Source organism: Bidens hawaiensis, unplaced genomic scaffold (genome assembly GCF_021521415.1).
Source record: "Bidens hawaiensis isolate Kalapana, Puna unplaced genomic scaffold, B.hawaiensis_p1.1 tig00000512_1, whole genome shotgun sequence".
NCBI lineage: Eukaryota > Viridiplantae > Streptophyta > Magnoliopsida > Asterales > Asteraceae > Bidens > Bidens hawaiensis.
Genome location: NW_027491033.1, coordinates 5,783,117 through 5,806,124, shown reverse-complemented (window position 1 = coordinate 5,806,124; position 23,008 = coordinate 5,783,117). Strand labels below are relative to the sequence as shown.

The 23,008-nt window shown below is 34.8% G+C and overlaps 2 protein-coding genes across 3 annotated transcripts; one reads left to right on the top strand and one right to left on the bottom strand.

The window, feature by feature from the left end:
• Window positions 1-4,752: 4,752 nt before the first annotated feature.
• LOC143634939 (filament-like plant protein 3) lies at window positions 4,753-9,956 on the bottom strand. 2 transcript variants are annotated; one of them, XM_077102895.1, is made up of 5 exons: window positions 9,421-9,956; window positions 9,042-9,337; window positions 8,308-8,488; window positions 5,240-6,759; window positions 4,753-5,028 (listed from the first exon to the last, which is right to left on the bottom strand). In XM_077102895.1, exons 2-5 carry the CDS (start codon window positions 9,153-9,155, stop codon window positions 4,891-4,893), a joined length of 1,953 nt encoding a protein of 650 aa, XP_076959010.1. In that variant the 5' UTR covers window positions 9,156-9,337; window positions 9,421-9,956; the 3' UTR covers window positions 4,753-4,890. The 2 variants fall into 2 exon arrangements, with proteins under 2 accessions (XP_076959010.1, XP_076959007.1); XM_077102892.1 differs by having other exon boundaries at window positions 9,042-9,956.
• Window positions 9,957-21,856: 11,900 nt separating this feature from the next.
• LOC143630786 (uncharacterized) lies at window positions 21,857-22,703 on the top strand. The gene is made up of 2 exons (XM_077099705.1): window positions 21,857-21,952; window positions 22,014-22,703. Exons 1-2 carry the CDS (start codon window positions 21,857-21,859, stop codon window positions 22,701-22,703), a joined length of 786 nt encoding a protein of 261 aa, XP_076955820.1.
• Window positions 22,704-23,008: the final 305 nt, after the last annotated feature.

Here is a 23,008-nt window from a genome sequence, read left to right as displayed (position 1 = left end):
TATATACTTTCTGACATTTTTGTATATCCAACTGTTTTTCCAATATTATATTTATGTGAACAAAAAATTCTAATTCAGATTATGTTAAATTTACAAATTATTAAAATTATAGTTTACAAGTATGCTATTATTTATATTTTTGTTATAAAATTGCAACTTAGCGTTCATACTATTACAAATTCAATTTTCGTTCTAAATATTTTAAAAGTACTACTTTCTAAAATAAATTCACGAAACAGAATAAGATTTCAACATCTATTATGCAATGCAAATCAAATTTTGCATATAATTTAACCTTTAATTTATAAGTAATGATTCATAATAATGATTTGACTAACATTTAAATGGAATATATATTCTTTTTACAATAATAACTTATAGGGTCAAGTTATTCTACAAAGGGGATAAAAAATGAGAAGTGTGAGAAGGATTATCAACCATTGGATCAAATCTCAACAAAATCAATGGTTTAAAAAAGGGCGGTGGCAGTTTTGTAATATTAGAGAAAAACAAGGGAAAACGCTTAAACCTCAAAATCAGAATACAAACGGTTCCATCCATAGTTCTTCATCACTTCTTCTACCATTTTCTTCATCTTTTCCTCTGAACATAAACCGTTCCATCTCCATTCTCCGATTGAAATCTCAACTGAACCTCCTTCACGAATCAATGGCTTCATCTCCGACGGCGCCAATCGAACCTCCGACTGAATCACCGTCATCGGAGGCGACACTTCATAATTCGTTGCTCGAAAAAACAACCTATTGACACTGAAAAGAGAAAGGAAACAAGCAAAAATGTTCCAAAGAAGCGAAATACAACTTCAAACAACGACGATACATATTAGGTATTATTTTTCATTGTGTCTAACGTGTCTTATTGTGTTATTGTGTAATATAAAATCATTTGTGTGAGTGTATAAACATTATTATGTCATTGTTCAGTTAGACTATTGTGTTATTGTGTGATATACGATCATTTGTGTGAGTGTATAAACATTATTGTGTCATTATGCAGTTAGACTATTGTGTTATTGTGTGATATAAGATCATTTGTGTGAGTGTATAAACATTATCGTGTCATTATGCAGTTAGACTATTGTGTTATTGTGCCATATAAGATATTTATGTGAGTGTATAAGCATTATTGTGCCATTGTGCGGCTAGACTATTGTGTGAATATGACACAATGGAAACAGAGTCTGGTAAATATAAAACAGTGGAAACAGAGTCTGGTAAATATAACACAATGGAAACTGAGTCTGGTAAATATAACACAATGGAGATAGAGTCTGAAACAACATTATTGTATCATTATGCAGTTAGACTATTGTGTTATTGTGCATAAGATGAGTCATGTGAATATGACACAATGGAAACAGAGTATGGTAAATATATGGTAAATATAACATAATGGAAACACAGTCTGGTAAATATAACACAATGGAGACAGAGTCTGGTAAATATAACACAATGGAGACATAGTGTGGTAAATATAACACAATGGAGACAGAGTCTGAAACAACATTATTGTGTCATTGTGCAGTTAGACTATTGTGTTATTGTGCATAAGATGAGTCATGTGAATATGACACAATAGAAACAAAGTATGGTAAATATAACACAATGGAAACACAGTCTGGTAAATATAACACAATGAAAACAAAGTCTGGTAAATATAACACAATGGAGACAGAGTGAAACAACATTATCGTGTCATTGTGCAGTTAAACTATTGTGTTATTGTGCATAAGATGAGTCATGTGAATATGACACAATGGAAACAGAGTCTGGTAAATATAACACAATGGATACAGAGTCTGGTAAATATAACACAATGGAAACAGAGTCTGGTAAATATAACACAATGGAGACAACATATTACACAATGTCACAATGAACAATAAAAAAACACAATTAAAAAAACCCACTAATTTTTTTTTATTTTTATATAGCAATATGATACTCATATTAAAGATAAAAAACGCTTATTATTATGATAAATTTTTTTTAAAAAAATAATGTCGTATGGAAAAGTTATGAACATTTTAAAATGATGGGGGAATTGACATGTGCCTTGCATGTGGAGAGAGAAAGTCAACAAATATGGGTTATTACCTTAATGCCCTTTTCATCAATTTTTATTTATTAAAATTTATCTCAGCCATTCAAATTCAAATCTAAGATCAATAGACTATATTCATTCTCACCATTCTCATTTTTGTTGTCATTTGTATTTTAACTTTACCCATAACTTATATACATTTAAATTTTGATTATAGTGTTAAGGATGGTATTTGACTAACTTTATTAATGTTCAACTGTTACTCATTATTAAATATGTTATTATGGTATATTTAATTTGTATACTATTGTTTTATTATATTTTCAGGTGGCGAAGTAAAATGAGTTTCTTTTGATAGAATGTTTGAAGAAGTTGGTGGTGGTTTAATATGAAAGAACATGTTTAAGTCTTTTGTTGATGTTTTTTGGTTGTTCGATTTACATCAACTTATTGTAACTTTTAACTTTTAATATCTAGACAATGTAAATTGTTAACGTTTTGGTCCGAAAGTTTGAAGAATTTTTGTGTTGCTTGAATTTGTTGTTTAAATTTATTATGTTTATTGATATGTTTTTCACCCGTATGTAACACGGGCTATACCATAGTTATAAAATAAGAGAAAACTAAATTATAAAATATTAGGCAATACCAATATGGAGAATTGTTCCCATCGGGAGTAGAATCCAAAAAATACTTAGAAAAAAAATACAAATGTACCGTGGGGAATAGGGTTCAAACCAAGGCCATATGGATTATATGTGAGTTATTTTTCTAGTAGAGCACGGTTATATTGTGTGCATTCAAAATCAAATTAAGACTTTTATATAAATTTTATATAGCTTTTCTAAAATTTGGGGCTTTAAAATTTATGGGCCTACCTTTAGTTTGTAACACATTTGGGCCGGCCCGGGGCGGAGAACAGTGGTTCGTAGATGAATGCAAATTGAACATTTTGATCTAGCCAATATTTGAGTCTCTCTTTGCCCTCTTTATTGAGCATGTTAAAGTAGGATATCCCCACCCTCGGGCTACATAAAATAATAGTGGTGTAACATTTGTTGTTTAAAATAAAAAATCTACAATTATTAAATTATGATGCAATTTAGCATATAAAACATTAGCTCAAATGGCCGAGAACATGATGGATGACCCGGATATCCCGGTTTTGAATCCTGATTCCGACCGGATTTTACCAGAGCATTAGAGCATTAAAACCTGTCGTGCTTTCAGGCAGGGTGAGCCAACTGAGTTTTACCAAGAACGCCAAGCCAAACTCGGATGCCAGCGTGGATCCCGATTATGTCAACATAGTTGGCTTGAGTGGGGTGGCGGAACGCGACGTGTTCGTGCAGTGAGATAGCTTAACTGTGAAATTCACCGTTCGAAAAAAAAACCTTCATGTTTCATTGTTGCGTATGAATAGATGGCATCAATTTGATTATACAAGTCCAAGTCTCTTGTAACTTCAAACTGTAGGGATCATGTGCAAAATTGGAGCTTTTGTGTAATTGTGTACGTATCATGCTAGATGAGTTAGATATGGTGTAATGGCATAATATAACATCAATAATTTTGGTTGAAAATCGGCATAACTATTCAAATTTATGTGCTCGGATGTCTTTAATAAGGCGTTGATGTAGAAGCAACTAAGCGAGTAAGAGGAGGTTCATATGTTTGTATGTTGATGTTGTTGGGATTAGAACTTGTCCTGTTAATAGGTTATATGTTAACGAGTCAGAAACAGGCTGGAAATTAGAGATTTAGTGTACAACAAAGAGGGTAGCGTAGGCTATGCTACACGGTTAACATTGAACCAGCGTACATTACACCAGTCTGTCGTAGCATATGATGGACCCTGTTTTTGTGTGATAAGTTGCTTCTCTTACACACATTTTCATTGCCAGGATTACACTAATATACTAACATTTCCATTTTGTCATGGTTTAGAAAAAGCTACGCAATGACAAATGTGTCCATGATCAAGATCTCTAGTCGTATACTAACGAAGGGCAAACTTTTGTAATCCACTTATGTCTGTTTGGCAATATAGCATTGAATTAATAAGAGGTTTGACTGTAGCCTCTGAATCATACAACATGTCTTGAAAACTTAACCATTAAGAGGCTCAATGAGACATTAAGCGATGTAACCAAACACACTCTACTTCTTACTAATTAAGAGGTAGTCTCTTAATGGAATTATTAAGAGGCTACCAAACTCGTACTATGTTTTGTATAGTTATTATCAAGTATAAACTAGACTTGAAATGTATTTTTTTAAACTATTAAATTGTAACTTGAAATATATTTTTAAATATTTCTTCTACAGACCGAGCCGAGCCCGGAGCTCAAATTTTCAGGCAAGTTTCAAAACTGAGCCGAGACCAAATTTTCAAGTCAGTTTCAAAACTGAGTCAAGCCCGAGCTTGGCCGGGCTCGTGAACAAACCCTACACAAAACACATTTTGAAAAGAATGAGCTCTAATTCCAATTTCAAAGAATTTCACAAACCAAACGGTCCTCCGATATTCCAATTCATGTTAACTTCTCACAAAAGACCCTTTTGGACGACGGGTGCGAACCAAAGCTATATAAAAGACAACCTGGTTCGAACGTTAAGTAAACACCAAAAATGGCCATGAAATGAAATCTTATCTATGAATAACAAATCTTTTGAAATACTTTTCGTATATGGATGAATACAACGTCAATTTACAAATCTTAATATTTGATATTTTGTATATAAAAGTAAACAACTAAACCAAACAAACCAAAACATGTTTACTTACCATCATTTTGCTGGTTGAAATTCTTGCAGTCTTTTAACTTAAATAAGTCTACTGAATTCATTTGTGTCTATCAGGAAGTCTTCAAGCGTTGCAAGCGTTTTTAGTTGACGATTAAGAGACGCGATTGTCTTCTGGCAATCGGCAAATTTAGTACCAGCCAATGCTAGCTCGTTATCCTGTGTCAAAATATTAATAACCATAAATCTAGAGTTAGTTAAATTGTTAAAAGTAGTAAACTCGCATATTTCTTTAAAAATTTTGCGACATAATTAGAACGTATATGAATCTTGGTTAATATTTAATGATTATTCAAAACTTGATAAATTGACCCCTACATATTTAGAAACACTCCAAATAATGTTACACTTGCTTATCAAGTAAACTGACCTGTTTTATCATGAACTCGGAATCTCGTATCGCGGGTTTTGGGGGCTGATTTTCACGTTGTAATCGTGAAATCTCACCTTCTAATTCCCGAGCTTTAACTCCCAATTTATTTGATAACGTGCGCTCATTCTCGACCTCCGTTTCTAAAGAACCAACTTTCATATTTAAAGATTCCAACTCGGTTTCTAATTCTCGACACCTGGCACTCATCTTTCCCGACAAAGCCCGCTCGTTTTCCGTCTCGGTTTCTAAATAATCAACTTTCCGAATCAACGATTCCAACTCGGTTTCTAATGCCCGACATTTGGCCCGTTCCGTTCCGATCTCGGTTTCTAATGTTGTCACACGCGATTCTGCCTCAGTTTTCTTATTATTGAGTTGACTTAGTTGACTTTTCAATTCCGTCACCTCCAGATCGGACCTTTTTATCCGTTCTTGTAACACATTGACTGTTCCTTTGACCGATTCAAGTTCTTTCTCGGTTATTTCTCTCGCATCATTCGCATTGACCAACAAAGCTTCAAGTTTGACCAACTTTGACTTTGCAACTCTGACCTCGTTTCTCGAAGTTTCGAGCTCGTTTTCACGCTCACCCAAAACAATCTCCATTTTTTTAGTGTCGAGTTGACTTTTTAACTCTGCCATCTCTAGATCGGACCTTTTTACCCTTTCTCGCAACACATTGACTGTTGCTTTGACCGATTCAAGTTCTTTCTCGGCTGTTTCTCTTGCATCATTCGCGTTGACCAACTTTGACTTGGCAACTTTGAGCTCATTTCTTAACGTTTTGAGCTCGTTTTCACGCTCACTCAGCACAGTCTCCATTTTCTGTTTTTCCAATTCTACCCTTTTCAAAACATCTTCAATTTCCGCCATTCGGTTTTGTAAAGAATTTTTTGAACCACTATCGGGTCGTCCAACGAGTCTTTCCATTTCAAGAAAATCATCCATTAGATTAATCCCCCTTTTGGGCCCCGTTTGGCTACTTTCAAACTCATTTGTTTCCTTCAAATCGTCACTTTCGACAACCGATTTCTGATTGTTATTATTAGCTAATGCTTTTTGAAGGGCTGCGTTTAACCTCCTACACTCGGCTTCAAATTTAGCTGCTTTTTTCGCACTTTCTAAATGCAACTTACTCGCCTGTTCGGCCGCTTGGTTACTCAATTCCCGTTCAATAAACCTTAGCTCTAACTCTTCTGCCATTGAAGCAAGCTCAAGTTTTAACGCATCGATAGAGGCTGAAGATGAGCCAGTTTTTGTTATTTCAAGTTGTGAATGAAGGTCGGAAATCTGGTTTTCAAGTGCGGTTTTTGTTTTTTGAAATTCGGATGTTTTGTTTTGGATAATTTCTTCGATTTTTTCTTCGTTTTCTTCACGTGTTTGTCGAAGCTGTCTTAAGCATTCTTTGAGGGCCCCATCTAGATGACAAGCACGGTCTTCGAGGGTTGAGTTTCGAAGGGTTAAAACTTCGATTTGTTGTCTTAAAGATAAGACTTCAGTTTCGGCCTTTTCCCAACCTAATATTCAAGAATAAAGTTAGAAGAAGATGTGAATTACTTTAATATTTGCACATGAATGATAAATGATGAAGCAATTTCAATCAAATTTAGCTAACAACGTGTGAATTTGGTATGTAGTTTATCAAAAACTAGGAGGCAAGCGAGCCAAGTTGCTCGGGAACTGCTCGATATCAGCTAGCTAAAAGCTTAAAATTGAGCCGATCTTAAACGAGCTCGAGGCTAATAATAAGTTTGGTTAATAAACGACCAGAGCTTCAGTTATCGTGCTTGAGTTGACTAGCTAGCCTATAAAAGCCTATTATATATATTATTTTGTTTAATACATTATATATATATATATATTATGTATAAAGTTATGACAAAAATAAGTAATAATATATATTTTGCAATATATAAAATTAAAATTAAAAATATTAAAAAAATAATTATAAATGTATATAAGTTAGCTAATACATAATAAACGAGCCGAGCTCGAGCTTTAGATATAGATCTCCAAACGAGCCAAACTCAGTTAGTTTACACTCTTATCTCAAACAGCTCAAATACGTAAAATATAACAAAATAAGAAAGAGGTTGTTCGTTTTCTGAAAAACTAGATGATCTTTTATACAATTTAGTTTTATTGATCATAATTAATACACATATTGTCTATTAAATTCACCCGAGCTCGGCGGATCGTATACACACCTATCTCAAAACAGGTCAAATAGGTAAAAATAGCACAATAAGAAACAAGTTGTTCGTTTTCGAAAAAAACTTGGGAAGATTTTTTATACGATATAGTTTTATAATCATAAAAACTTATACATATATTCTTTATTATACGCCCTGCTTGCGGTGCGCGCATATAATGTATATATGTGTGAACCCTCGGGTGGGCAAAAGTAAAATTGCACTAATTTTGACGTTATTTTACTAATCTCGTGAAAATAACGTTAAAAGTGGCGGAAGGTTAATCAGGCATCATGTGGTGGCGTTGATAGCCGAAAGACAAGGGCACATGCACCGATCAGCCGGTGTCCCGATGATTGAGTGCTATGTGCCTTATGTCCAAGGCTTGATGCAAAACTACTATCGAGCCGGGGGTCTCACCGGAAGCAGCCTCTCTATCCCTATGGGATAGAGGTAAGGCTGTCTACATCTTACCCTCCTCAGACCCTACCATAGCATTGCTATTGGTGGGATATACTGAGTACGATGATGATGATGATGATGATGATATTCTTTATTAAAGTCATAGAGATCATCAATAAAGTGTGGCCTATCAACTGTATCTGACCATTCGACCTTACTAAAACTAAATGTTTTGACCCGTGCCCATTTTATATCATTACCCAACTTGTCTAACTCGCCCGGTTTTAACAAGACTCGTCTTCTTAAGGGAAACAGACTAGCAGTTTGACTTTTGAGGTCAAATAAGAAGTAATTTAAACTTCAAATTCAGAATTAGTTCTTCAACAGATTTTGAAATCTAATTCAAAACTATTTAACAAAATAAAATATAGGAAAAGTAATTGTGACAAAATAGGTAATGATGTTGTATACCTTCAACCGCTTCTTCTGCTACCTTTGAGTGTTGTTTCACCAAGTCTTCTTTGATGCTAATATTCACAAGAGCTTCTGATAACTTTTGAGATAGAGTCTTCACACTGCCCTCGAGTTCTTCTGGTTGTAATTCAGCCTTTGATGTCACTTCGGGCGATTGAAAACTTTGATTTGAATATATCTTTCATGAATTAAAGTAACAAAATATAAGATTTAATCAACACCAAATAAATATATAAGACAGGTATATATAATTTAACTTCTGAGTCAGAATGCATTTTGTAAAAGACACTGGAAGTCTGAATATTAGACAAACCTATAACGGGCCCGTGGGATAAGGGCAAGTACACCCTAATAAATAATGACTAGTAACAATCTAGACTTAACACATGTCTACCAAATCTTAAAAGTCAAAATTGGAATTTGATTTCGAGACGAATGGAGTAGGTTATTTACATATTCATACTTAAAGACGCCACGCATCTTTCCATAAAAGGTAAAGATACAACACTAAATGGTCTCGCCTCGTGTGCGAGTCATAGTAGTGTTACATAAGTGAATATACTTTCGACTTTTGCGAGTCAAACACAAATCTGCTGCTATTCAAATTCAAAGTCCATATATAAACCAATTCATCAATATATGGTAACCTTTGTATGTTGCAAAGCAATTAACTTTATGGCGAGTAAAATCATAAATTGAAAATGAGAACATGATAGATGAGTTGAATATACCTGATCATCAGAGAATCTTTCAGAATGAGAAGAAATGGATCCGCCTGAGCTTTCGGTCTCTCCGGGGCTCTTCTCCGATGACTTCCTCCGCCATAACCAACTCCGGCGATCCATTGTTTCCGGCAATAGATTAAAAAACAAACACTAATCCCCCCACACACTCAACCTCACACTTCATCAACAATTTCACCAATATTGATCATCCAAACCCAAAATCTTCAACAAAACTTGAATTCCATCAAAACCCACAATCCAAAACCCTTAAAATCAAACCCCTCCAAAGAAAAAAATTAAAACTTTTTCACATAAACAAACACTTACAATCAAAACCCACAACCCAAAATCCTTAAAAACAACCCCTTTAAAGAAAAATGTAAACTTTTTCACAAAATCAAGATTAGGGTTTGTGCATCCAAAAATTGGGAACAACCCTTTTATAAAGATTTTATATAATGGAAGCTTGAATACAAACCCTAAACTTAAAACAGACAAAACCCCCTAACAGAATAGCTACCAGAATTGAATTGTAAGCAAAAAAGAAAAAAAAAACAATTTTTTTAACAGAAGCCCAAATGGGGTTGCTGAAATCTGTTGATCTTGAAGCTTTGCTTACAATTTACTCACCATACCCATAAGTAAATGCTGCAGATAGATCTATTGTTATTGTTGAAACAAGGGGTTTTTGACAATTAAGTTGAATGATTAATAATTATTAATTAATATTATTATTGTGTAAGGTGTGATTGCCACGCCTTGTGTGGTGTGTTGTGGGGTGTGGTGAAGCACATGCAGTGCAGGTGTTAAAATTGACAAAGATGAAGAAAGCTGACACCCATTTTTCTTTCTCTTAGACCAATCATCACTTTTGTGGTGTGTACAATATCATGTCACGAACAACTCCTCACCATCTAGGTATCTTTTAGGTTGTATTTTTCTTGGATATTGTCTAACCAAAACCATAATAATAATAATGGTTTTTAGTCATTTGATTTTGTATAAAAAAAGAGATTACAATTTGTGTCTAGGTGGTTCGTATGCGGGAACATATTAAGTCACTCAAATTTAAAATGAACCGGCTGATCCCTTATAGTTTTTTGGTGGGACAAAATGCATCTCTTCGCTTGTTTTCTGATATTAACGGCTTTAGTTTGAGAGTAGTATAGTCTTTTCACATATATAATACAAACATTTCTTTTTATCACGTTCACATTTCCTGGTTCAATCACTATGCGTACCTCAACTTCCCCCACTATAAAAAAAAATTCACTCATCCACACCACCGTCCCTCCGCCTTCGTCATCACCTCCTTCGCCGCCTCCATCATCGTCCTCGATTGCCATCCTTTGACGTCGTCAACTCGTCATTGACACCCATCTACGCTTCCATCCCCACTGGCGCCTACATCAACGTACACCCTCCAGCTTCACCGTCGTCGCTGCCTAACTATGACGATAACGTTTTCTTCTTATCCCTTCAACCCTTACCACCACCACGAAACATCGTTCACTGTCATCACTATTGTTCAAACGGAATCTGTTACATGTAACATATAATTTGGTTCGGCTTGATTAGTTTTGTTAATAAGGTACGGCTTGATTAGTTTTGTTAATAACTCTTTATTAGTGTAATTTCATGAGTTGTCGGACTCGAGGTTTTTCTGCCGTCTCTACCAACCTTTCATTACATATCAGGGTGGTGTTGAGTTATTGGCTGAACCTGTCATTTGACATCTGGTGGGAACAAGCATTAATCGAGTAGGTGGTAACCATGCACAACATTGACGCATAATTATGTCTAACCGTGAAATTGATCAAGGTTTATTTTTTTGCATATCAATTGTGTTTTTGTTTATTAAGGTATTCTTTAATCCTAGTTTTCCTTGATCAGTTTCACTGTTTATGATCGGTTTGTATGTTTATAATATAATTTAGCAATGTTCTAATGATATGGTGTTTGTAATATAATTTGCTCATGTTAGGTTTGTTTTTTGATGACTATGGATGATGTTGGATGGTTAAAATGTAAATGGCTATAAATTTGGAGGAAAATGTATACAATGGGATGCAAACCGCATGCTTCCAAACTAGAAAGATTCAATAGAATGTGATATAAATGTACACAAGTCATTTCGGATTTTTTTTTTTGTTTTTTTTTTACGAAAAATAAACTGAATGATGCATGTTATCCCATCAGATAACTACGGAGACTCAATCGGTTCATTTTAAATTTGAGGGTCTCAATAAGGTCCCGCCCACATACCACATGGACGCAAATTGTATTACTCTAAAATAATGTTTGAATTTGATAGTTTGGCTCTAAAATGTATTTAATTAGAAAAAAGTAAATTAGTGTTTACTGTTGCATATAGTTGAGTTATTGAAAATGGAATCCACTCATGACGCATGAGAAAGAAAAAGATATCTTATATGACCAACGTTTTTTATACCTTTGAAATTTATAATGAGTTTCGTTTTTTGATTGGACTTAAAATCACCTTTTTTTCCCTTATCAACTTGGTTATGTGCATTATTGTCCCTTATCATTGTGTTGAAGCAACAACTTTTCACATAGGGGTCAGAGACTGACGATTCAACACAAATAAGTTGAGACGCTAAGTTTCTCCTTAAGTATTATTAAAAAAAAGGTAAAAACATTGTAAAGTGGAAATGTAAGATAAGGGTTTTAGTGTATATTACAATTTACAAGCATCCATGGATTTGTCATTAGCTTACAATTTATGTTCCATTCATCAATCCTGATAATATAATTACTAGCTTGGTAATCTCATCCCCTATAGAAACCAACTGATAGTTTGGTTTGTGTATTTGTTGAATTCTCCCACCCTAAAGATATTTTAATATATATTTCATATCTTAATTTGTACACCAAAATGAGTTGAATTTCTAAAGATAATCATGGAATATGCTTATATAATAAATTAGTAATTAGTTTTGGAATTGACATTTTATATTTGATTGATTGATTGACCAAGTATTCTTTATTGTTCAAAACAAAAGTTAAATGGAGACATTAACATTAAATTGATGCTAAAATGTCATTGTCGTTATCATGCGACAGCCTTCTATTCAACTCATATCCATATTTCCTGCCATTTTACTTGGCTTTTGTTTTAATTTTGTTTATTACTATTATTAATTATTACTTTATTTTATTACAATAATAATAATAATAATAATAACAATATTAATATCGATGATGATAGGGTTTGAGTCCAAATTCAACTCCTGGTTAATTATGTTTTTGATGGCTTAAAAAATGTTTGGAACCTTCATATTTGGAATAAGCCATGCACACAAAGAGAGAACAAAAGGATTTTGTTAATGTTCTACTCAAATCTACAACATTATAATAATTACTTCCAGTCACTGGTGGTTAACATGCATGAAGTCTTCTCATATAGATTGCTTAACTTGTTTCATAGATAACCGATTATCTAATAAATTTGCCAAACAAATTGCCAAAATCAATGTGTGTTCATTTGTTTCAATTGCCAATGAATCGAGGTGAGGATGGAGAAATCACAATACTAGAACGCTATATGAGTGGATTACTTAAGTCCGTTTTTTTTAAGAAAAAAATGTTCGACAACAAATTTCCCGGCTTCTTTTTCTTCTTCCTTAGACAATAGATTGTGTACTACATTGACAACGTAACTACAATGATAACATGTCGCTTTATGCAAGTCTTAAGCGAGACAAAGATTAATTCATAGATTCAACACTAGAAAAAACTTATTACCAAACCCTTGTATTTATGATATTGGTAACTCAATGAATATGAAAACAGTGTGCATGCTCACAAATTAGAGTGTTATGAAACCTTTATTCCATTTTTAGTGACCTCAATATATGTAGTTGTAAAACTAGAGAACAAAATCAAGTGTGTATGTGTATGTGTTTACATAAGTAAGTCGACTCCTCTGAGTTGTTTGAGAGTTGCTAGCTTGACATAGCAACTCGACTCCTTGAGCTGTTTGAGAGCTACTAGCCTGACATAGTAACTCGAGTACTCGACTCCTCTTAAGTTGTTTGAGAGCTGCTAGCCTGACATAGTAACTCGACTCCTCTAAGTATGCTTTTGCATCATTGACTGATTTCCGTGTTCTACGGAACGTGTGGCTTTGATCATTTAATTGTACATAAATCCATAACTCTTCCACCACTGTATGTTTGTATGATGATAAACACCATGCCATTCATCACAACTAAAGCCAAAAAAAGAAAATGAATAATTAAAACAGTTACTAATTAAAGATATAACTAATCAACTTAATCCTTCTTGGAGAAAAGAAGTTACCTATGCCGCCAGAGAACGTAATCCATCGCCGCCCATATGACAATTTCACTTGCCATTCACCATTGGGTGTTTCCTAACAAAAAAAAAAGAGGAGTCTCATTATTTATGTACAAGTTGTATATATGTATGTATATGAAATTACACACGTGCACACTGGACTTTATAAACATACAAAACATTCATGTAGAAACATAATTTTTTTTCTTAGGTACCATATTGGTTGCTAATTTTGTGATTGACACATGTGAAGTCTTTAAATTTGAAACTGAACAAATCCAACAGTTAATTATGCACATATTATGATTTCACGGGACCCACCGATATATTTGCAGGCGCAAATATATAGGGGTGTGAAATTCTGACACGACCCAAAAACTTGACATGAACCGAACACAAAATTCGCTGGTTTAGGTTCGGTATAAATGGGTTCGGTCGTTCTGAGTCAGTTTCAAGTCAGACCCGAGAACCTGTTTTACTAAACAGATCAGGTTCGGGTCACCCAACAAGTTCGCGGGTTGACCCATAAACCCATTTTATAAAAAAAATGTTTTATGTAATAAATTAATTGGTTGAGTATCTTATGCCAAAATGTAAAAGAAAATTGACATAAGATTATGTAATTAAAAGGTAACTTTTTATACTAATAAGTGTTTCTTGGTGTAAAACATAATAATAAAAAAATATAAATAAAAACTTTCAGGTCAAACGGGGTCATGCATCTTAAATGATTTTCAGGTTCAAATAGTGTTTATGTTGAACCCACCATTACAGCCCTTTATCACCCTTAACTGCAAAACTCGGACTCAAATTCATAGTACGTTGGGTAAGGGGGGGAGGGGTGGTGGATGTGATGAAATTTCTCGTCACGCACCCCACCCAATCAAATGGTGCTACATCACCAACCCCAAATCCATTACATGTGATGGTTTTTTACTAGGGGTGGTGGTGTGTGATAGAATTTTTTTGTTTTTGTCCGATGTCTCGTGTTTATCGTGTTTACCTTTAGCCTTCAACACTCTCACACACACATATACATATATACACCCACATATACATATACATATACATACACTCACCATCATCACCGTCTACCAATTACCCCAAATTCTCACAAACCCTAATCTCACCACCACCACCACCAATTGCCGGATCCAAATCCGAGATCCAACCCGCCAATTCATCCTCCGGCGACGAAGCCGAACACTCATCCGACGGATCCGAATCTGACCCACCACCACCACCACCACCACCTTCCGATCAACCCGACCCGACTCCCACCAAACCCAGATCCAAAACCCCAATTCAATCCACCAACAAACGCCCCACACCCACCTCCGACATCGATTCCTTTGATCCCACCAAACGGGTCAAAACCCACCCGGTTTTTTTATTATTTAAACCCCCCCTCCCAACGGCTACTTCCCCTCCTCAACGGTCATTTTTGCCTTGAAAAACCCACCATCACTTACGTGATGGCCATCACTCAACCATGCCGTCATGCGCGTGATACATCACCGGTGGCGGCGTTGAGTGATGCTATCACGTGTGATGGCTCTTCTTCACGCAGTGCCCCGGGTCCCCTAATAGTAATTCGGTAATACCTACACTAAGATATAAAAAGGTTTTTTTTTTATTTCTCTTTTGATACCTACAAAGGGTAAAAAATTGCATGGGCCTTAAAGCCCTTAGTTATTTTTTAAAGCTATTTGGTCGTCACTCACAAAAAGATTTGTTTTTTCTCTCTCTTTTGATTTTTCTTTTATTTTTTATTCATTGGAAAATCACATCTTAATGACTTAATTTAAATTAAAATCATCATAAAGTTACATAAAAATTGATGTTTAATTTTGCGATGGAACTTGTCAATCATAATTTTTTCAGAAGATAGCAACAATTCTCGGTTGTGTATTTAAGCCATGCTAGGTAGGGGGTGTTAAAAATTTTTGATATCGTATTTGAAGTATTTGAAAATACGAATCGAATTATTTGAAAATTTGGAAATCCGAGTTAGCAACAATTCCCGTTAGTGTATTTAAGCCATTCCAGTTGTGGATGTTCGAAAAAATTCGAATCCATATCCAAAAATCCGAATCCGAATTATCTAAAAATTCATATATCCGAGAATCGATATATCCGAATTCTCTGATACATATATCAATCTTGAAAATTTTTGAATATTCAGATTTCCAAATTATTCGAATTTTTTTACTTATTAAATAATAAATATTATTTTATATATTTTGTATAATTTTCAAATATTTTGGATACTTCGAATAATTTTTCAGATATTTCAGATATTCAAGAAAATTTTAAAAATAAAATCTTTATATAATGAAATTTTCAAAATTCGGATATCCGTTTGAGTATCCGAAACTAAAAATTCTGATATGTGGTTTTGAACAACCCCCTAATTCCAGATACCACTCTCTAAGTAATTCAGATGGCTTAGATTTTACCTTTTTAGAAACTCTATGAGCAATCAACATGTTATTTCCACCAAATTGATTAGCCAAATCTGCATATAATGTGAGATTACAAGATTAACACCAAATCGAACATTTAAAATGTGCAAAACAAGTAAAAGAACACAAGAACCTAAAAAGTTTAAACATTTCAAATAAGAAACCAAATGATATCTACTACAAATTCATTTTTGATTGTTTGGCGTTATTTTATTTGATTCTTAGACCGATCCAAATTAGAATAGGTCTATGTTACATTATAATCAACCAAATCTATGACTTCAAGTCCATGAAAATTACTTAAACAACAAAATTTGCATAACGATTCTTTTGAAAAAAAGCATATGAAGCAAATCAGATCGGATAAAATAAAATAAAAGCGCTTACATCGCCAATGATTAAGAAATACCATCTTTAGAGTTAGGTTGTGGATGGGTGGGTGCGGCGACGATAAGGTGGTGATAAGATATGTTTATATAGAGACTAGAGAGCGTGTGGTTACCCTAATCATATTTGCAATATACACCCTAAACATATTAAAAACTTTCATTTAGAACCCAACTATTATAAAAAATTACATTTTGATATGTCATGATGTCACACCCCAAACCACGGCCTAAGTGTATGACACATATGTTGGTACCACATTTGTAAATAAATCAGAGTTATGGTTTAATAGCGGAAGTCTTGAAAACATGTGGATTTAAATATAATATTTACATTCACAAAAGACGGGATTAAAAGTTCCCGTTTAATGTTTGAAAGATTACTTGTTTAAGTTTTACAAAACCACCGTTAACATTATATTAAGTTTAACAAAAAGATCCGAGCCATCGGATATCTTAAGCACTTCGTCATCCCAAGCTCTAACTTTGATCTCCTGCAAAATGTAAGAAAATACGTTAGCAACGAATGCTGGTGAATATGTTGACGCTAAAAATATTTTTTTTTACTTAATTACCCCTCGAGACTACGTAGGTCTCGGCCCATCGTGGCCTAGGAATAAGTAGGTTAAAACAACACAATTCATAAACTCAAGTTTCTACACTCGGACCCCCAGCAAACACCGCATCGTTCGACTAGTTGAGTGCGTAGGTAATACTCCCCGCAGGCAGCGTAATTGTGACCAGGTGTGATGTGGCCATCACATATGTAAGGATCCATACAAACGTACACGATAGCCTGAGCCCAGTGTTTATACCCTTATTTATAAATGTTTTAGAGACACATAGTCTCATGTAAATCTTTTTCATTTAGCATGTTGACTCGTTTGAAAACAAGTTTATAAAGTTGGGGCGTATTCACCTTTTTCGATTTGGATCGGCTTCAAACACCGTTTGAGGGTCTTTCCCGTTGCCTCGCAACTATAGTACGAGCATAACCTTTTGTTAGTCGGATATACAATCCTGCTTAAGACCTTTAGTCTTTTATAATCTTTACCTCGATTATTTTACTTTAAAACCTTTAGTTAAAAAATATTTTTTTTATAAATTAAAAGTCTTTTTTTTTTAATTTATATTATAAACCTTTAGTTTATTATTATAAAACCCTACGTTTCTTTTTCTTTAAGAAACGTATTCTTTTATTTTCTTTATTATTTAAGAATAGTTATCTATTACTTAAATAATATTTCTATAACAAAGAATCTAGTATATATATAATCTCACACATATATATTTATTAATATTCCTCATTCTTTTCTTTATTTTTTTATTTGTTATATTTTCTTTTTATTTTATTGAGGTATCAAGTATAACCTCGACTTAGGATTTTAAGCCTTTATAATATTTTATTATTATTTTATTCGGGCATTACGCCTACCTTCACTTGGCTTACACAAACCTCAAATACTCGAGCAACACCTCAACACCGTTTCACCTTCTTTATCTTCTTGATCAAACTTTCTTCTCGTCACCCTTTCCTTGGCATGCAACATAATGCACACCAATACTTCGCCACTCGTCGGCACGCATTACGAGGCTAGCCGTCATGATGTCGGGGATGGCAATCTCTTTCTTGATTGGGACGTCGGTGGAAATGGCACGAATTACGAGGTAACTGGCACGAAAATCGAGGAATCGAGGCACGAACTTCGAGGTGGATCGATGGTATGATTATGGAATTCTAGACTCTAGAGAGATGTTAGAGAGAGAATTGTATGTGTGATTTGAGGTGTGAGAGGCATGAACCCGTAACCCTCTATTTATAGGCAAACTCAGGGTCCCATCGCGATACGCGATAGCCCTTTGGCTAAGCCCATCGCGTATCGCGACGTAGGCTTTCCTGGTCACCCCTTAGACTTGCCATGTGGCAACACGTGGCAGGCGTTGCGCCACGTGGCGGACGTGCTGCCATGTGGTGACACATGGCGACCGTTGTGCCACGTGTTGACACTTGGCACGCCACGTGCTTAGTGTGTCAGACAACCCATCGCGTTACGCGATGGGTCTCTTCTTCTGATCCATCGCGTATCGCGATGGGTCAGGAAAACAGAATTTTTAATTTAAACCCTAAGGTTTGAAATTTGACAGTTTTGGTCCCTCGACTTAGAAAACTTGACGTTTTGAACCCGAAACTTTTCACGATGTTACACATGATGCAAATTATGTTCTAAATTATTTTAGTGATCTCATATCTTAAAATACAATTAGATTATCTTTTGTTAATTTCATATTTATCAAACTAAATTTCATAGCATTCACTATACCCATTCTTATAACTATTAATATGTGATCTTTTCCTAACCCAAATTAAGTGTGAAACAATTCCACTATGTTTTTTTAAAACAATCATTATTTATATGGAAGTGTGTATGTGTAGGGATGTGAAAGAACCGGACCTCCGACCATCCGATCAGCGGTGTCCGCCGTCCATTTGGCGATAAGTTCGTTATGCTCGCCCATTTAATAAATGAACCGGACATGAACAAAAAAATCGATCGGTAAGCTTAATGGACAAACACGAACATAAACCGCGTTCGTTCAAAATAGTGTTTGTGAACGTTCAGTAACGTCCATTCATTAGGTTTGTTTATGTTTGTCTGTTCGGCAATGTATAATATTTTGTAACTAATATGTTTTATTTATTAGGTTTTCTTTGAGATTACCCAGCCCTCATCGCTCATATATAAACCAAGTGCAAAATAAAACAAAATCTAATCATTTATGTTCGTTGTTCATTAGAGTTGTTTATGTATGTTTGTCCATTAATGTTCACTAATGTCTATTAGTGTTCATTTGTCAATTAGGGCCCGTTAGTGTTTGTTTGTCTGTTAGCGTCTTACAATATTAACGAACAGACACAAACTGACATGGATAAACTCAATTCCTTGTCCGACAAATACTTAACGGACACAGACACGAATTTTCGTTCGGTAGAGTGTTCGTGAACCGTCCGTTGTCCGACAAATACTTAACGGACAAATACGAACAAAGTCGTGTCCCTTTTAGTTCGGTTCGATTCGTTTACATCCCTATGTATGTACCTATGATTTTTCTTTATTTGTTATTTAATTACATAAAATAATAATAAAAATTCATATTAAAAGATAGATGATATGACTTTTAAGACCAATTGTGTGACAGTGTGAGAGATGCCTAGCCGATTACTTCGCATATTCATCACTTGACTTTGGGATTTGTTTATTTGACTTTCTTTTTTATTTCTGGTCATCGCATATCAAATTGGAATTGATACGTGAAATATTCAAAGTTTCAATGTGAATGCGTAAAATTTTCCACTCTGAAATCAACAAACTAAAACTTTAGCATTATATGCAAAATTGCAGCTAGTATAACTCCTTTTCCTTTTTAGTAATCTTTCTTGATTTAGTCGGGTTGAGATAAATGATATCATGGATCGACGCATTCATAAGCTAAATATATGCTTTTGTCGGATAGTTTGTTTATAACCATGCACATGACTAGCTGTCACTGCCTATCAAATGCCGTCACGTGTCCAGTCAGTTCTAAAAGAGGACAGTTGCACCAATAATATTATTCCTTTAACCACTGGCTATAAATACTTAACTCATCATCATGAGGTAAGGATTCACACTTCACATATTACATCAATCACAAGTATGTTCGCTCTCTCTAAGAACTGTACTTATTTTCACGCTGGATGGTGGTTACGGAAAGACCCCACTCTTGTCCTTCCCGTGACGAGCTCACGGTGGTTATGTTTTGCAGGTCATCGTTGTCGGAGTTGTTAGATCCGAACTCTTGTTAACCTATATCCTACTCCATAACCTATACCCGATGGAATCATCGATCTAACCTGTTCAGGTTTAGATCCGTGCTTCTTCAGTTGCATATATAGTTTGTTAGAAATATTAAACATGGTTTTGTAGATTAATTAGACAATATTTGGGGCTGAAAGTCAAGCTTGGAAAATCTTGATCATGGAAACCAGCCTATTGTTGAGGATTAGACCATTCTCATTGATGAACAACTTTGGGTAAAAAAACTATATAAAAAAAAGCCTCAAATTAGGCCGAACCACTTGTGAAAACAACCTAGCTTGCCCACCACTTGTATGGCCACATGTCAATAGAGTATTGGTTCACATTATAATTTATTTTTCTCTTTCTTTTCATACTAATTAATTTTAACACTCAGATAAAACTTATTATTTAAACAATCTAACACTTTTAATAAAAAACAATTATTATTAATAAAAAAAGTTGTTATATTTATTTAATAAAAAGTAATGAAGTTTGGTTTGCTAATGAGTGTGAAAAATTTGGTTTGGTTGGATTAGGTTGGTGGAAGAGAGAAATTAATTTTATAATAAAGATTGGGTTGAGTTGGTTTGTGAATAGGAATGGTCTTATATGTATTTTTGACCGACGAAAAATGTTGAATTTTCTAGCCTAAAACTTTTTCGGTGACAATCAACTAACAGTGTTAGGATTCCGTTAGTAGCAAATCGTTGGGAGCAAATATGATAAATGATGAGACCGCCAGCAGCTAGCTCGTTAGTTGAGAAGGTGGATTGGTTTGCGACTAAGGCTTCATAGCATTCACATTAAGGGTCGCCATCATGGCTTGATTGGTTTGGTGTGTTCCTAAGAATAAGCTTGGAACGAGCTTCATAAAAATCGGGTAGAATGGATATTTGTTAAAGAATCATGACAATCCCCTTGTATCGCTCGTTGAGACCAGAACCTAATTGTTCGTTAGGCACGGGAGGGTTAACATTAGCCAACTGATCGACTAGGACTTTGAATGCTTGACATTACGCCAAGATGTTGTTGAAGTCGCAAACGAGTGGTGGATAGCTTGTGATTGATATAGATGGCAGTTTTTGTTGTACTAACTTGAAAATAGAAGGGGTCTGCTAGAGATACACCATTTGAACAATTTACACACCACTCCCCCGTCTAATCATAGGCCTCATACGCAACGTATGCTGACATACGCAACGTATGGAATATTAACTTAAGTTAATCAAATCAAGGAAGCTATACGATCATATGGAAACCATGTGAGTCATATGCTATTGAAACTATACGAGCCATATTCTTTTCTATACAGTTCGTATTATATGGAAGACGAGACGTATAAGATTCCATACGAAGCATCATAAACTTATGAACCGTATAAGAAAGAATACAAATCGTATGCATATAGGTGTTTGAAAAATCATGAAACGTAATTTATACGAACTGTATAGGAAATAATACGAAACGTATGATGGAGAATCTTTAAAATTGTACAACTACTTTTGCAGGAAGCGTGAACCGTGTTTCAACAGTTAATCCATCAATCTCTCACATATATTTATGTTTAATTGATTCTTTGATCATATTGTAAGACGAATATTAGGTATAAAAAGAATCTTTCAACCATATAAATTGTGTGATCTCATAAGGTTTTTTACCCACTTACTTCTTTGAATGAGATAAATCTAACAATGAAGTCTATGTATATTTTACTCACTTCTTTCTCCCCCTTCATCCCTTCCAAATGTTGTTAAAAATATTACCAACCTAAATTTATTTTTCCAACCACATTGATAAATTTCTTTGATGAAATGCATAATTTTGAAAGAAGTTTTGTGGAATCCGATGAATCTTTCGCCACCGATTTTGTGGAATCTGGTCATTTTTTCGCAACCGAACAGGTACAGGTTTGCTATTCATGTTTGTATTACGTTATCCTGTTATTAACAAAAATGAATCTTATTTTAGGTGTTTATGTGTTTCGATGAGTTAAAACAATGGGCGTACAACACCAGACTTAACAATGGCTACGTGATAGTGACCCAAAGGTCTAAGACAAATGTTGCTGGCGACAAGAACAAGGTGTTTCTTAGATGTGATCGTGGTGGTGTATACAAGGGGAAGGCAACTGTCAGACACGTTGGTGGTACCAAGAAAATCAACTGTCCATTTAAGTTGATTGCAAAGTACCACAAAGAGGAAGATGGTTGGAAACTAAAAGTTGTGTGTGGTTCACATAATCATCCGCCTGCTATATATATGGAAGGCCATGAATTTGTAAAGAGGTTGAACCCTACGCAAAAAGTTTTGGTTAAGGATCTGACAAACCAGAACGTGGATCCCCAAAACATTATATCAATAATAAGAAAACAGGACCCTCGTTGCGTGTCTACGGTAAAAAAAGTATACAACGAACAACAAAGGCAACGAGTATCCCTCCATGGTAATAAGTCTCCGATTCAGGTTCTTTTCACACTCCTGGCTAATGCTGGTTACCTTCAAGAGCATGAGGTAAATGAATCCACTCACAAGTTGGTGAGGCTATTCATCGTTCATGAATTATCGTTCCCGATTTGGCGTGCATTCCCGCATGTGTTGTTCATAGATGCAACATACAAGACAAATAGGTACCAAATTTGCCATTTGTTGAGATTGTAGGTGTAACTTCTACCCGTAAAACCTTTTGTGTAGCTTTCGCTTTTATAAGTGACAAAACAGAAGATAGTTACACATGGGTCTTAAGCCAACTAAAAAGGACGTTGGACAAGTGTATGCAACCACGTGTCATACTAACAGACAGGGAGTATGCTTTGATTAATGCATGCCAACGGCAATTCCTAGACGCTCAAATGTTACTGTGTCGATTTCACATATATCAATATATTACCAAGCACCACAAGCAAAGTTTTCCACTTGAAGAAGACCGGGAGGTCTTCCTCCGTAAGTGACGGCCCATACATTAC